This window comes from Cylas formicarius, unplaced genomic scaffold (genome assembly GCF_029955315.1).
Source record: "Cylas formicarius isolate icCylForm1 unplaced genomic scaffold, icCylForm1.1 PGA_scaffold_1__22_contigs__length_36826433, whole genome shotgun sequence".
In the NCBI taxonomy this organism is placed as follows: domain Eukaryota; kingdom Metazoa; phylum Arthropoda; class Insecta; order Coleoptera; family Brentidae; genus Cylas; species Cylas formicarius.
Window position 1 is genome coordinate 25,212,498 of NW_026844264.1, and position 15,490 is coordinate 25,227,987.

Sequence of the window (15,490 nt, forward strand, 5' to 3'; positions counted from 1 at the left end):
ACAATGTCCACCGACTTCCTGTAAAGGCTCGTAGCTTTGTAAGGAGGACCTGTAGGGAAAAGATTATAGGAATTTGTCATGTTCGTTTTTCCTATCTCAATAAGACTTCCCACATTTTCCTGGATGCCCGCTACATATATTAATATCAAATTTTTGCTGACTACAATTTTCCCACAATAGGTCGAGTAATAAGATTAATTCATTCAGATACCAACGGCTTACACTGTTTAGTCACTAATAACACACTTGCGTTAATTTCAGACGACACACACCGCCAAACCGGTAATCGGACAAAAACCCCAAGTGTCGCCAAAACCCGCTCGACTCGGGGGCGAGACAATCGAGATGATATTGCCACCCGACCTCAATCCTGTCTCCGGATTGCAAACGTGGCCCCTAAAGAATCGCGTGATCTCGACCGAAACGGTCAAAAAAACGTCGGGCATCACCACGCCGACAGATATACACCAACGGCAACCCCACGATATTCGACATTCGTCCCAAGTCGGACCATCGGCCCACCATCAACAACAATCGCCACAGAACACCCGAACTTACAATACTTTACCGGTTAAAGTGTCGAAAACAATCGTCGACGAGGTGAGACAGTGTTCTTTATGGGGAAATTAACATTTTCAGTTATGAGTAGTTTGCGATCTCTCTAAACCAAAAATATTTTGAACAGGTGTACAAGGTCGTCGTAATTTTACACTTCTGAAGAGAACGCTTTGTAAAATGCTTGGACCAAAACTGAAGTCGGTGTCTGAAGCATTTCGGAGTTATAGGATGTTTTTCGAATAAAATAACGCTTAATTTTTTTTTGCTGTCGATAATTTGGTGAAAATATTTCTAAAGCGCTTTTTTAAAATCTAATTTAATATTTATCTACAGATTTTTTTATATAACCTTATATATTTTATAATCATGGAAGTGAACTCGAGCCTCCTCTTCTTCGAACCTTAGATACCGGCATTAGTTTTCGCCTATCTACTTCAGAAATTGTAGTTTTCCTGTAGAGTGCATCTCAAATTCCCAGGTTTTTTTTATAACGATTTAAGTTGCACAAAAGTAAAGTTCATGGGTGTGGTACTTTTACTAAGTGTAAACGAAAAACCCATCCTATAGAAATCTATAACAAAAACAGAAAATAATTGTTACAAAGATTTTTGCTGACGTCATAAAATTGGAAAACACTCGTAGCCCTAAAAAAATATATTACGTACATTACGAGATTTTTTAGTAAGTTCGTTAAATGGTACAGGTACGGATCTCCAACTTTTGAATATCATTTCATTCTTATACAAAACAATACTGCAGCATTATTCATTACAATAATATGCAACCAAACGCACTCTTACTCATTTCCGTTGCTAACCAAAACTAAATAATTAATATTATTATTTACATATTTGTCTTAACATTGGATTAGGTATCTATCTATACTAAACTTTTTACATTTTTTAATGAAGCATATTACACATTGTGTGAGAGAAGTCACAAAACTGTATGATGAGCAAGCACTAGCCAAATTATTATGTTCATATAGAAGTTCTATGTTATTTCAAGTTCAAGCACTATAAAAAATTAAATAAGTTTTTTTAAGGTTTTTGAAAAAAATATATATTATTATTATTTTCTAGAAAATCACTATTTTTCTGGATGTCTAATTCTCTATAACAAAAGGTATAAAATTTAATAAACTTCTAACAGCCTCTTTACAAAGAAGTTACTGTCTAAATAACTTTTTTAGTTTTGCTTATATAACTGCGTTATTCTTTTATATCTCCAAAAGATGTTTGTATGCTGCATGCAATGAAAATAGTTACCGTTATGCAGAGTAGCACATAACTTCCTTATTTTAAATGGAACGCCAGGTATATTATTTCATTTGTTGATTTCTTAAAAAATTTCATACTGGGTTTCCTTGGATTTTCCTATACATAATTGCAATATTGCAGGTGGTATGATAAACGGAGAAACGCAAGAATCATCCTTTCGAAATTGTACAGGGTGTCCAGAATCAGTCAGTTTAAAAGCTTCATTTTGTCAAATCCTGTCTTTTATTGTCTGTAATTAATTGTCAATCAGTATTTTTTGCTGCATCTCCCGTTTTGTTTTTTAAAGGTAGCCCTTGAAGAGAAGCGACTGATAAATGCTTTGAAAAATGGCGATCTGGTCACGGACGGGTTTCCGCACAACGCTGCAGTGTCGAAGGTGCCCACCAAACATATACTGCGGGAACCCGAAAAATCCACAGAAGGTACAACCAAATGGGCCTTGAGGACAACCCCCAAAAGACCCGAGCAACAGGTAAGTAACTTTCTTATAAAATTAAAAAAAAACGAAGCAGTCCTTTGACATCAGCGCCTTTTTTAAGTAGCAACTGGTGATTAAAAATTCATATATATTTGTAAATGTGAAAAAAAAACGATTTTTGCGATTTCAGTGACGCTTCCTTTAGATTGTTTATTTTTATGTTAACCTTGAAAAAGTTACACAGTCAAGACACGCAACGTTATCGTTAGTGTAATTAAGATAGCTTTGAAAAAAATTTAAGACGTATTTATTTCCTCGCAATGGAGTATTTAAGAGAATATATATATATATATATATATATATATATATATATATATATATATATATATATATATATATATATATATATATATATATATATATATATATATATATATATATATATATATATATATATATATATATATATATATATATATATATGTTCGAAGTGTTTTCGGAGCGCGAGCATTGAAGATGCCAAGTGAGATTTTGGCGAAACGTCTGCAGGATTCCAGTCGGATGCAGGATTTGCAGGATTCCAGTCGGATGCAGGATTCCAGTCGGAGTTCAACGAGCGAACGGATGATATCCCGGAGTATAGTGTCATCATATATATATATATATATATATATATATATATATATATATATATATATATATATATATATATATATATATATATATATATATATATATATATATATATATATATATATATATATATATATATATATATATATATATATATATATATATATATATATATATATATATATATAATGACTTGTGTTTTATAGTGTTTTGAAAAAAAAATTCAACGAAGCCGTATTATATCTTTGTATGGTTCGGGCTTGAAATAAAAAGAAAATTTGGCGTGATATACGCAGATTCAGTGCAACAAATGCGTCTTCCAGGTTCCTCACCCGGAATTGACTTCGAGCCAAAGACTGCACTTAAGACAGACCGCCTCCAACCCCGTTCGGCCCTTCTTAACGAGGGGCTCCGTGGCCGAGAGAGTACTAATTTTCGAAAGGTGCCCCAGCGATCTGTTGTTGGATAAAAGGGCGCGAGCGCCTGTGTCTCAAGTTGTCAAAACCCAAGTAAGTCACTTCTCATTATGATCCCAGATTACTTGACCCATTAAAATTTTAAAAATATCAACCTGAACCTATTTGTCAAAATTATTATGCTATGAAATGATTTGATGATTGATTTGGTTTGAAATGATTAAGGGAGTACATTTTTCTTAATTAGTAATTTTCTCTGTAACCTATTGGACTTTTAATTAAAACAATTTATTTTTGTCGGAATAGGGAACTTGAACATTTTTTTTATTTCTTAAATACATTCGTTTATGTCCAGAAATAACGCATACCAAATAACAAAACTCAAAACCCAATATTGAAGTTGCAATAAATAATTCAAGTTGTGATTACCGTCTGTTCCTTTTAGACAACACTAACCGCTCGAGAATGATTGTGAGAAAATAAACTAGATAGATGGTAGAACCATACTAAAGGCTATTCGCTCAAAACGTGCTCAAAAGTGTATTGAATTATGAGGTGCTGTTTTCGAACACCTCTTAATATAACATCAATAATTAATCATAAATTAATTAGGTTTTCTATTTTCTTATTTCCATGTTTCTTAAGTTGAAATAAAACAAGAAAAATAAAATATAAAATAATTTCGGTTATTTTCAATTTTAGGCTAATATTGCATATACATTTGTTCTGTTAGCGATTTACGAACGTTAGAATGAAAAATATACAGGGTGTTTCATTTAAAAAGAGGACATTTTCCTAATTCCTTCCTAAACCTTACATTCAGTTGTTTTTCTGTTTTCACCGTCTGAATCAGTGGAAAAAATTCTACTAGTGTGCTAATTTAACCGAATTTGTATCTCTATTCAAATCAAAGTTATTTACCAATAATTAACACTTATTTAGATCAGTATATTGTAAGAACTTTAAAACAATTTCCCACTGTTGAGTTCAAATAATTATAGTTCAATTAGCTATCTCTGTTTTGTTTAATTTTTTTTAGTTTGGTTTTTCTTGAAAAGCTAATGTAATGTTTATCCTGATATAATTCATATCCTAGGTGTTCTATTGTAATTTGACTTCTATAGACAATATAATGATACCTATTTTCGAAAACTGACGGTATGTGTGTTTTTAAATTCGCTATAGCTAAGTGTTAACTAATAGGTAAATAATGTGTAAAATAGAATATCTATAAAAAAATAGCATATAGAAATAGAAAATTTATTTAAAGCACTGCTTTGTAGAACTCCCATGAGAACATTATAACCTGCCGATGTGTCAGGATAGTTATGAATTAGTTAATACTTGCAGTAGGATATAAATTATTTGACCAATAAAGTCCCAAAGCAGCCGTCGGACAGCAGCGGTTAACCTTGACTCGGTACTACCTGCATAGTGTTTATTTATGTGAATTCTGACACCTACGAAGGCGTGTATATCGCGAAGGAGTCGCAGGCCTACACTTTGTTATGCAATTGATCGTTGTCGATCATGTTTTAATATAACTGCCTACGTATTTATTGGGCTTTATAATTAGCGACCACACCGCGAGAAATTCGTAGCTGTAATATTAATATTCATCTACTTTAATGTTTAAACCGTCAACATAGCAAGGGGTCATCGATAAATTACGTCACACGAATTTCATGATTACCTCTCCACCATCTCGCACATTGTCTGATCTTGCGAGCCTCCTTCTTCGTCTTTAATGTGTAAATTAATTTACGGATACCACCTAAAATGAAATGTATGAAAACTTTTTAAGCCGTTACCGAGGCAGCCGGTCCTGCAACACACCACCCTTCAGAGACACGTCCGAGCTAATCGGAACGTCAACATCCCCAGGTTTCACTACCCCACGGGTAAACCGGGGCCGCCCGGTCACTTGGAAGTCGTCCGGGCCAAAGTCAAAGCCGCATTCGCCGGTGTCGGCGAAAGAGCTTCCAGGTATTTGACTTTTTTTTTCTATCAGCGTCGTCCAGAAAGAAATGTAAACTCAAATTTTAATAGAATGGATTCATGATATATTTAATTAATTCCTTTTTTATGCCGTTGCCGAATATGTCAATCACAATAAGATTGTTAGTTAAAAACCAAAAAATTATAATAATATACGATTCAGTGTTCAAAAAATGGGAACACAAGGGGGAAATTAGCAAAGCATAAAAACAACTGTTTCAAAGAAATATTTTTATGCAATTCTCCGCTAATTGTGTAAATATATTTCTTGCAGGGAACACTTTGCAGCTGTCACTCAGGCGTGCCAACTGCCTCTGTATTGGAAGACCCCGTTGTATCTGGCTGCATGCGCTGATAAGGGCAGTTGCACTTTTGATCAGTTTATAACTTTTTGGCAAGGGTAAGTAATTACTTCCTCTCCAATAAAATATAAAAAAAGAAAATTTAGAACATGCAGGTTGTATCAAAAATTTCAATATTACTTTTTCAGGATGGCCTCGAATTGCAACGATGCGCCTTCTCGTTTCGTATATATTTTGACCAGGGGCAAACGTAACTACTTGGTTCCCGAGGATTTCATTCCCATGGTCCAGGATGTGGTCGAAACCCATCCGGGGCTGACGTTCCTGAAGGAGGCAACCGAATTTCACTCGCGATACGTACACACAGTTATCGCCAGGTATAAGGGTGCCCAGGGTACCATTTAAAATGAAAATTCCTTCAGCGGATGTGGTTTTCCAGAATTTATTATTGCGTGAATCGTTCGTGGTCAGCCAAAATAACCATACCGGAGCTGAGAAGATCGAATTTGCTAAATGTGATTCAATTACTCGAGGAAGAAGAGGATATTAATCAGATTACACAATACTTCAGTTACGAGCACTTTTACGTTATTTACTGCAAGTTTTGGGAACTTGACAGAGATCATGACTTGTTTATTGATAAACAAGATCTCACCAGGCACAACGATCACGGTAGGGTACTATACATATTTTATTTTACCAAAGTCACCAAACCGAAATTTAACTGCAGTCAGTTTTTGTTAGTGTTGGAGCTGGTGAATTGACCACTTTTTGCAATTGTAGAGTGTTATCTATCATTATTTAATTATATATTTTTTATAATAAGTCGGGGAATCCGAATAATATCCACTCTACTTTTGTTTAAAAAGATTTTAACACAAAAGTTTTTTGTTTTGGGATCAATAATAAACCGTGAAAAAATTAAGTAGATTTTATTTTTTTCATTCTAGACTATCTTAACTAAAAATTTCCAATTTATCTCTGCTCCCTGTCATTGCAATGCTTTTTATTATGAATTTTTTATAAATTTACACCTTGTGTTCCATGTTCCATATATTATCTCAAAATCTAGATTTAGATAAAAATATAATAGTTTTATGTATACAGGGTGTCTCGAATATGCTGTAGCTTCATTAACATTATATTTTTGTTATTGGTGATATTTTTGTTCATTTTTTTTATCATAGGTGTGATATCAGTCAATCAATTACCCACTATGTAATTACACTATGTTAAGAACAGTAAAAATACCTATCATTTTGTGCATACAGGGCGTTTTAAAAAACATGCGTCAAAAGTAAGTCCGGAAATGCCGAGATTTAAATGACGTTTTGGTAGTTGCATTCAATAAATACTGTCCTCGGCTACAACGCCAAATAACTAATCACTAAAAGAACCGGAATTTGATTTGATTATTCTGGTTTCATCTAAAAGAAAGGGCGATAACTTTTCTTGAATACATTCAAATAATTTATGATACACAGACGGGTTATTACCACTTGAGACTTTGAATATCACCTAGCCTGCCAAATTTTTTATTTATCAAAATTTTCAAAAATGACGATGAAGTCATCGGTTTTGTATGCACACAAAAACAAAATAATTCGAATTTCAAATGCAAAATGATTATAAAAGGTTTTTTCTAAAGGAAGTGGGGAATGGGAACAGCATTAAACCATTTGTAGGCACAGTAAGAAAACGATCTTTCAAACAATGCTTTACGATGCGGGACAGGAGAAATAAGACCCCTATATCGAAGAGTGAAAGTGCGGACATAGGTTCGGTAAATCATTTTTTCAAAGAGATATGGAGGGCAGAAATTTAAAATTACGTAATCAACTGAAACATGATAAAGCAAAGTTTCAGCCCTCCAGGATTATTCGCCAGTGCGTTCGATCGTTTTTGTACAAGGATCGTTGCTTCTTTGCCTTCAATTCCGCAAGACGTTCAGGTTCAATTATTTTTTATATCTTAAAAATATCCGGGATGGTCGACTTTAGTAAAATACATTTAGAAATTTTTGCTACTTAAAAGTTGTTATAATTTATTATTTCAGCTCTATCTTCTCGCATTATCGACCGCATATTCAGCGGCTGCGTGACTCGTGGCAACAAAAAACACCACGAAGAACGTATGTCCTACACCGATTTCGTTTGGTTTCTGCTTAGCGAAGAGGACAAACTGCACCCCACAGCGATCGAATACTGGTTCCGCTGCATGGATCTCGATGGCGACGGCTACCTTTCAATGTACGAGCTCGAGTATTTTTATGAAGAACAAATGCAGAGGATGGAGAGTATCGGAATCGAAACTCTACCCTTTCAAGTACGTTTTCGTCGAGCCATGACGCCTTACTAATTTGATTTTTCTTTTTCAGGACTGTCTTTGTCAAATGCTGGACATGGTCAAGCCCAAGATGGCTGGCAAAGTGGCCCTCAGCGATTTGAAGAAGTGCAAAATGACCCCTATTTTCTTCGACACATTCTTCAATCTGGAAAAGTATTTGGATCACGAGCAGAGAGATCCATTTGCTTCCCAGAGGGATCACGATATAGACGGGTTAGAGGTATGGGCCGCTAAGCAGTTAACATCTATTTCCAAAGAAATTAAATGAATTTTTTAAACAATTGCATTTTCAGATGTCCGATTGGGATCGATATGCCGCAGAGGAATATGAACTTCTCGTTGCTGAAGAGGGTGGGAATGACGTGCAGGAGAGCCTGTAAGTGTGATTTGAAAATTTTCATTTTTTTTATCTCTTGAACTCCATGAAAACCATTTATTTATTTTTGACTTGGGTTAAATGATTCACAATTAAAATGTTTTAAACTGGTGGGATAACTGTGATCCTTAAGGTATGCGGGTAAACCTTTTAGAGTAGGGATAACTTTTTGACTAATTTATATTGTCGGTTGTGTTTAAGGGAGTACGAATGTGGCTATGATAGGGTAAGCTAAACATACTGTGGCATGTTTTCAATTTACTAATATTCTAACATTGAATTGAAATCGAGTTGACTAACATCTTTGCCCTGAAACTAACTGCAACCATCCATTGACATTATTTGCCAAAAGGGGTCCGATAATTCTTTGATAGAAAGTTTAGAAATGGTCAGCCTAAATAAAGAAAAAATAATGTATGGCGGGTGAGTGGCGCAGTGGCATTGAAATCTGTTTTACATGTTCAAGGATAAAGTGGTTCTAACCAATTCCGTTATATTTTCACCGTTACGATGATTGTTTCAGTTTATTGTAGCGCAAAAAACAGTTCCTTACACACTCAACCCACAAAAAAAACTTTGTGTTTTTGATAACTGTCAGGTCGTCCCTTTTGGATATATTGTCACTGACTTAATGAATCACCTGGTTTGCCGGTTTATTAGCATTAATCACTTTGGTACAAACTCCTTTATTTATAACTTAGACTCTGCACGCAACTCAACTTTAATTCGTTCTTCATGTAAATGACTTAAGTACTTAGTACCTTTTCGAATATAAGCTTCAAATTAACTAATCTAAGATAAATTTGTACACTTTTTGTCAAAATTCTTATGGTTTCAAAATTATTGCCAACATTTAAATTTGATTGCATAACGAAATGTTTGTTTGGAATTTTAACAACTCCAATGCTATGATGTTTTGAGGAACAGCGATTTAAGAACTTTATAATTGAGAATGTGTTTTCGAATATTTATCAATATTTGTAGCTCGTCCGATGAGGGAAATGAAGACTTGTTGTCGCAACATGTCGATGACGCTCTTGAGCTGTCGGAAGATGAGAGCGACTGCAGTATTTAGTATAAGGATATTTGAACGTTTCGATGAGTTTCAAATGTTTAACGTAACCAGGGCAAAATCGATATATTTTGGCGTACGAATGTGAACTTTTTGTATTGTTAGAATACATTAAAGGACAAATATAGTTTTTCACGACACTCTACGTAGCAAAACTCAGCAAGTGCAGCTTACAGACCCTTGATGTTAGTATGTAACTGATACTCTTGTATAGAGGGTGTTTCCATAGATCGAATGGAAATGAATCAATTTGAAAATTTTCTGTTTAATCAGATAACCAATCCATTCCTTTTTTAATTTCTATAGCGGAATAATATTACAGTACATTTCAACATCAGCATACATCAACATCACAGTAACCTTAGCCCATTATATGCTTTTATAGTGATACTTCATGAATGGGCCGATTTTGGCAATTAAAACTAGGTTGTAAAGAAGGATTTTTAAGATTATGTCCATATGAACATATGGGATATAAGGGATATATTCCAAAGTACAGTTGAATTTTATAAAGCACGAAAAGGCCACCTAAACCACATGCAAAACCATCCAACGATTGAAACAGTTCTTTCGAAACACCCTTTATATAGTCAGGTGGGATATCCATTTGTTGTAGTTTAAACTATAAAATCAAAATAAGAGATTTTATGAAATAAATTTAATAAACAACCACTTTTTGCGGGAGACGGATCTGCCCTCGAGCACGTCAACAAATGGGTATGACAAATGACAAAACAGTTTTTACAAATCCCAAGCACAAAGCAAGAATTGTGATTCATGAAATATTTAGATATTATTTAGATAAAGTATAGCGGAAACGTGTCCTTTTGCATAGTATGTAGTAAGAATTATTCATAGATCTAGTCTCCTAAGTTTGATAGATAAATGTGTGTGTTGTTGACTTTTTTGTTTTAGCATATTTTCTCCTGTCTTAATTATCTTGTTTTTCTAGATTACGTTTGACTCAAATACTAGTGGCATATCTGACGAATATATTGTATGTTTCAGTTTTGCTTGATTGTACCTGACTTCAATTTTTTCTGGAACAAATTTCCACCTATCAAAGCAAAACCATAGTTGAACAAATGTCAAGCTTTTTATTATTATACTCATAAAATTAAAATAAGGTTTGAAAGATAAATATTTTGTTACCGTTAATTTTTTTTCGTTATTTATTGAAGAAACGGTGTGCTTTTTATGTGAGTTTGTCCTAATTGTAATACTATTATATCGAATTTACTTAGTACTACTGTTATGTATACCTTCCGTGATTTTAACATCACACGAGCTAATTGTTGGAATTGTATAGTATAGTTTATTTAACATAATTTACACATTTATTTTTAACTATTACTATTAAATTAGAATATAAAATTTACTAGTCATTTTTACTGTCTTACTTTATTACATAACTCTGTATTAAAGTTTATTATTATATTGCAGTTTTCTTTTAAGAGCGTTTTATTGATTTTATTTTCAAAATTTTCAGTTTCAGTAACCACATTGAAAAAAAACCATGAAAAGGGGCCAACTCAGAGAGTAGAAAAATATATTTACACCAACTGGAACTCGTTTATTTATTACTTATCCCAGAGGCCAATCTCCTTCATTTTCGTTTGGAAGTATTGCTGTAGATTGACAGCACACTGGTAATACTCAGTTTCTGGTAAATTGTATACTTTGCAATTGGTAAATATTCTCATCATGTCAGCGATGAACAATCTTCTTGATACATAATATCTTGCCTTAAGCCTCTCTGTCATTGTTTTCAAATCTAAAACACACATTCCTCTTTGAGATACAAAATGGTGTTGAAACCTAATTTGAATAGGCGATTGAACAGAGAAAAGAAATATACCCAAAAATAACTTTAAATTAACCAGAGAAACAAATTAAACCTATGCATTTACTAGTTTTGAAAACCCTAAATAAACTTTCAAAATCCTCACCCATGGGATATTTAATGTGTTCATAATAATCTTTAACAATATCTTTGTTGACTGGTTCCCTAAAAGGCCACGAAGAGGCGTGGTTCTTCACCTAAAACACCAAATGACCCAACCCTTTCTATGATTTTCTTAACACTTACCGCATTTAAAACAGTCTTAAACATTCCAGCCAAGGTGTCAATGTCCTGAGACTCTTCGAGTTGTTGGCCCCTAGTGGTTCTCGTAGAAGGTTTGTAACCTGTTTCCTCCAGTCCCGGAATGGATTCCACAGGTATACTTTTAACTCCTACAAATATTTATAAGCTCTATTAATTTCTCCTAGGAATAATTGTTTAATCTTAAAAAATTCTCAATTGTTTTATATTATACAGATGCCACAATTGTACAAAACAAAAGTGTGAAGTGTTATACAGCAACAAGTAAAAAGATTTAAGCAACAAAATTTTTTACCATCCTTAAAAAATGTAATTCCTGGATGCACTTTGGAGACACTTCGCTGCTGCTGATAAATCAGCTGCTTAATAAACTTCTGCTGCCTCCTAACAATATTCGTGAATTCCGTATAGACGATCTTGGGATTCAGCTCGCAGTGCATCAAAGTTGCGCCTTCATAATCTTTTATATAGCCTTGATATACCACTTTGCTTAGCCTAATATCCTTCGAAAACCCTTGCCGCTCAAAATAACCTACAACTCTGCATTAGTTACCTAATTCAAGACGCACTAACTGGTTATTCACTAGCCTAAATTTTGTTATCATCATACTTTCTAGCAAAATTATATTTATTTATTATACACAAATACATTTGTTGGTCCAACTTTTATTCGCCACCTACAGAAATGTCCAAGGAAAGATACGCTGGATTTTAGTCATTTTATGTCTGGTCAACTAACTTACCAATGGCATTTTCGTCAGCAAATGTCAGACAATGCAGGATACCTTTAGAAATATGGTAATCTTTCAGATGGTTCATCAAATGAGTGCCATAACCTTTGATCTGCTCCCTATCAGTCACCACACAAAAAACGATTTCTGTAAAACCCTGAGTGAAGAATGGCCGAAAACAAATACCCCCCATTGGTTTGTTATCCTTAATTAATGCTATGGTCCGATGCTTCCTAAAAATAAATTTTCTTATGAAATGAGTAGATTACTGATGAAAAGGAGTTCTACTCACGGATCAAAAAGCAGCAGAGTAATGTATTCCACTGGCATGCTGGGCAGTTGCTGAGAAAAGACATTCTTGAGTCCAATCAGCCAGAGCATGACTTGTTTCGAGACAGGTTCTGTCAGACTGTTAGCGATCAAATGCATTTGTATTATACCGTTTTTCTCTTCCATTTTTGGCCCTGCGTCTGTTGGAGGTGTGTAATCTGAGAACACCAACTAAAACAGGGAACAACAAAAACTATTTTCAAGATTCTAACTTCCATTTTCTTAGGACAACCAATGAGAGAAACAGGTATTTTCATGTCAGTAAAACCACTCTGCTTTGGAATAAATCAATCTTGGGGACCAAGTTGATAAAATAATTAAAATAATAGAGAAATTATAAGAAACTTAACTTTAAAGAAAATATCAAAAACAACAGCAGTATCAACTTACATCTGGGCCTGTGAGATAATTTAAACTATCAATGGTAGCAATCACTTGACCAACAGTTTCTTGTGGTAGATCTTCAAAAGCTTCTTCACTAGTCATTTTTCTCCGTTTAGCTTCTCTGGGTTGTTCAATACTTGATCTAATGGCTTTGCCTATCAACAAAACAAAAAACAACAAATTCATAGAAACCATTTTTCAACTTACCTGAAACACCAGTTATGTCTTTTTCTTCAGCTCCTCCTGTAAACTTTTCAAATTCACTTTGTTTTGAAGTGCCTTAAAAATATAAACTTAATAAATAAATGTTCTTAAAAATTATTTTGAAATTTTTTAGATTAATGGCAAAACATACTAAAAATTTAAATATCTGGATTCTGACAAACTTCCAAAAAATAAAATAACACCATGCTTAAACAGATCAATAAGACAAAATAAAAATGAAATATAATAAATATAAATATAGAAATATAATAAATCAAAAACAACTACTCACCTTTTCCTTTGCTTGGGTCCACCAGCAAATATGGTATAGAGTGAGCTTTGAACTCAACATCCCAAATTGGAGAATTCTGCGCATATATTTCCTCATCTAGTTGATTTAAAAAGGGGGGAAAATTATTAAGAAGCATTACTTTCTGCTCAGAGGGTATTGTATCCCGGTCCTTGTGGAACTGATCCATAATCTGTTTCTTAAAGTATTTAAACACAGCTCTTAGTAATGTCCGACCAAAAACTTGTGTGGTGTCATAATGTTGCAGTGAATCACAAAAAGTAGGGATGTAACAAAATACTAACCACCTGCATCCAAAAAATTTGAATTAAATTAAAATAAATATTGCAAAATTGTTAGTAATAAACGAAAGAATGAAGACATGGTAGTAGTAATAGAATACTAAGCATCCCTAGCATCCTTTCAAACAGAAAATTATTAAATTCTTTACAAACCTTGTATACTCTATCCAATATATAGTTGCTTCCTCCTGACTGATTATATGCTGCTGACTGCTTGGTCTGGGTAGTTCCCAGGTATTCAAGCTATTAAAGAGTATTCTTGCCAGTTCATACATTGTCTTCAACTCTTGACCAATATGTGAGTACTTATAGACCAGAAGATTTGAGACAGCTTTTTCAATACTTGGTCTTTCAAAAGGTGGTTGACCCAAAGGACCCTCCACCACTGGAGTTTCCAAAGTTAATACACTATTTCTTAAAAGCTAATAAAATAATACCATAAGCAAAAGCAAATAACATATTTGATTCTACTATATAAACACAGAGTTTATTAGAGACATAAAATAATATTAATATATATTTACCTTAAATAAATAAAGGTACACTTTCTTAGTCTTAGGGTTTTCTTCTCTAGTCATTGCTGTATACATATTATCCACATCAATTACCATTCTCAACAATTTGTTTATTATTTCATCTGGTTGGTGTCTCAAATGTGAAATATGAAGCTCTGTGTTTGGTAAAAATATATTGTCATAAATTTAATTTTTACAAATTATAGGAAAAACAAAGCAGAAGTGAATCAGTTTTTTACTGAATAAGAAGCAATGTAGAGAATCTTACCAAGACTGTGTTCACATTTACAAGGATCTTCGAAAGTTGGACTGGGCATCGGCAGATCCGTTTTCTCAGGCCTTTTCCAACCGGTACATTCACATCCTGCTTGCTACATTAAATGTTAACTTAACTTGAAAAACAATCAAGGTGTTTTTGCTACCTGGCACTTGGAATAAACAGAGAGTTTTTGTAACTTCCTATTGAGGGGTAACTGTAATAAAATTTGTTTCTTTTGTTTTATTTTCTGCAGATTGTTGAGTCGGCTTCCGTCTTCTTCCATTTTTTTATCTGCTTGTGGTGGATGTTGGGGCTGTTCCGACTTAATAGATTCAGACGGGCCGTCTCCTTGGTCCATTGTATATCGCTTCGGTACTAAATTTTAATTAAGAATATTTAATACACAAAACTGAAAGACAATATAAATTTACAGTAGCCAATTTTAGTAAATAAATATAGCCAACAAGAGAACTTGTACTCACATCACTTTATGGTTATGATATTATGACACTGGCGTCTGTCACTTATCCGTCAAAACATCACTGATGCACTGCTCAATAGTCGCAAAGGTTATTGCTCAATAGTGGCAAAGGTTATGGCGGAACGGCCTCTTCAATAAAAAAATGCACGAGAACCGGAGCCACAACTCCTTTACTTTAATACATATCTATGTCTATGTCTATACAATTTATATTTAAGGACGATGGTGGCAAAACTAACCAAACTATTTCTATTCTTATTCTATTAGCAGTATCCCTGGCCTTGGTTGAGAGGGTGCTGCATTCAGACATTCTTATCCACAATACCAGGCAAAACTTCGCTCCCACTTCTTCTGGAGTTGTCCTCTGAGTGTTTTCAGTGACCTGTTGAGATTGCTACCAGCTTTAATAGTCCTGAAACTGGGAACCCACTTTAATGGTGTAGATGATCCCGGATTTAAAATCATGTTCCTCTTCATTTTGAGCACTACCCT

The 15,490-nt window shown here is 33.9% G+C and overlaps 2 protein-coding genes across 4 annotated transcripts in view; one reads left to right on the forward strand and one right to left on the reverse strand.

The window, feature by feature from the left end:
• The window catches only part of LOC132696150 (serine/threonine-protein phosphatase 2A regulatory subunit B'' subunit alpha), a 39,954-nt gene extending 29,101 nt beyond the window's left edge, over window positions 1-10,853 (forward strand). Inside the window, exons 4-15 of one of the 2 annotated variants that reach the window (XM_060660802.1) lie at window positions 262-600; window positions 2,125-2,310; window positions 3,213-3,398; window positions 5,110-5,291; window positions 5,578-5,703; window positions 5,794-5,982; window positions 6,045-6,277; window positions 7,662-7,930; window positions 7,983-8,171; window positions 8,245-8,327; window positions 8,529-8,553; window positions 9,312-10,853. In XM_060660802.1, the coding sequence (XP_060516785.1) occupies window positions 262-600; window positions 2,125-2,310; window positions 3,213-3,398; window positions 5,110-5,291; window positions 5,578-5,703; window positions 5,794-5,982; window positions 6,045-6,277; window positions 7,662-7,930; window positions 7,983-8,171; window positions 8,245-8,327; window positions 8,529-8,553; window positions 9,312-9,323 (2,019 nt within the window). In that variant the 3' untranslated portion in view covers window positions 9,324-10,853. The remainder of the gene's footprint in view (window positions 1-261; window positions 601-2,124; window positions 2,311-3,212; window positions 3,399-5,109; window positions 5,292-5,577; window positions 5,704-5,793; window positions 5,983-6,044; window positions 6,278-7,661; window positions 7,931-7,982; window positions 8,172-8,244; window positions 8,328-8,528; window positions 8,554-9,311) is intronic. The other variant, XM_060660800.1, reaches the window with a different exon arrangement.
• On the reverse strand, window positions 10,699-15,078 carry LOC132696151 (histone acetyltransferase KAT2B). Of its 2 annotated transcripts, none has more exons than XM_060660803.1 (14): window positions 15,000-15,078; window positions 14,681-14,892; window positions 14,527-14,629; window positions 14,268-14,413; window positions 13,897-14,165; window positions 13,445-13,749; window positions 13,156-13,227; window positions 12,955-13,103; window positions 12,527-12,735; window positions 12,247-12,467; window positions 11,799-12,035; window positions 11,489-11,634; window positions 11,349-11,439; window positions 10,699-11,173 (listed from the first exon to the last, which is right to left on the reverse strand). In XM_060660803.1, exons 2-14 carry the CDS (start codon window positions 14,873-14,875, stop codon window positions 10,980-10,982), a joined length of 2,337 nt encoding a protein of 778 aa, XP_060516786.1. In that variant the 5' UTR covers window positions 14,876-14,892; window positions 15,000-15,078; the 3' UTR covers window positions 10,699-10,979. The 2 variants fall into 2 exon arrangements, with proteins under 2 accessions (XP_060516786.1, XP_060516787.1); XM_060660804.1 differs by having other exon boundaries at window positions 14,681-14,926; window positions 15,000-15,051.
• Window positions 15,079-15,490: the final 412 nt, after the last annotated feature.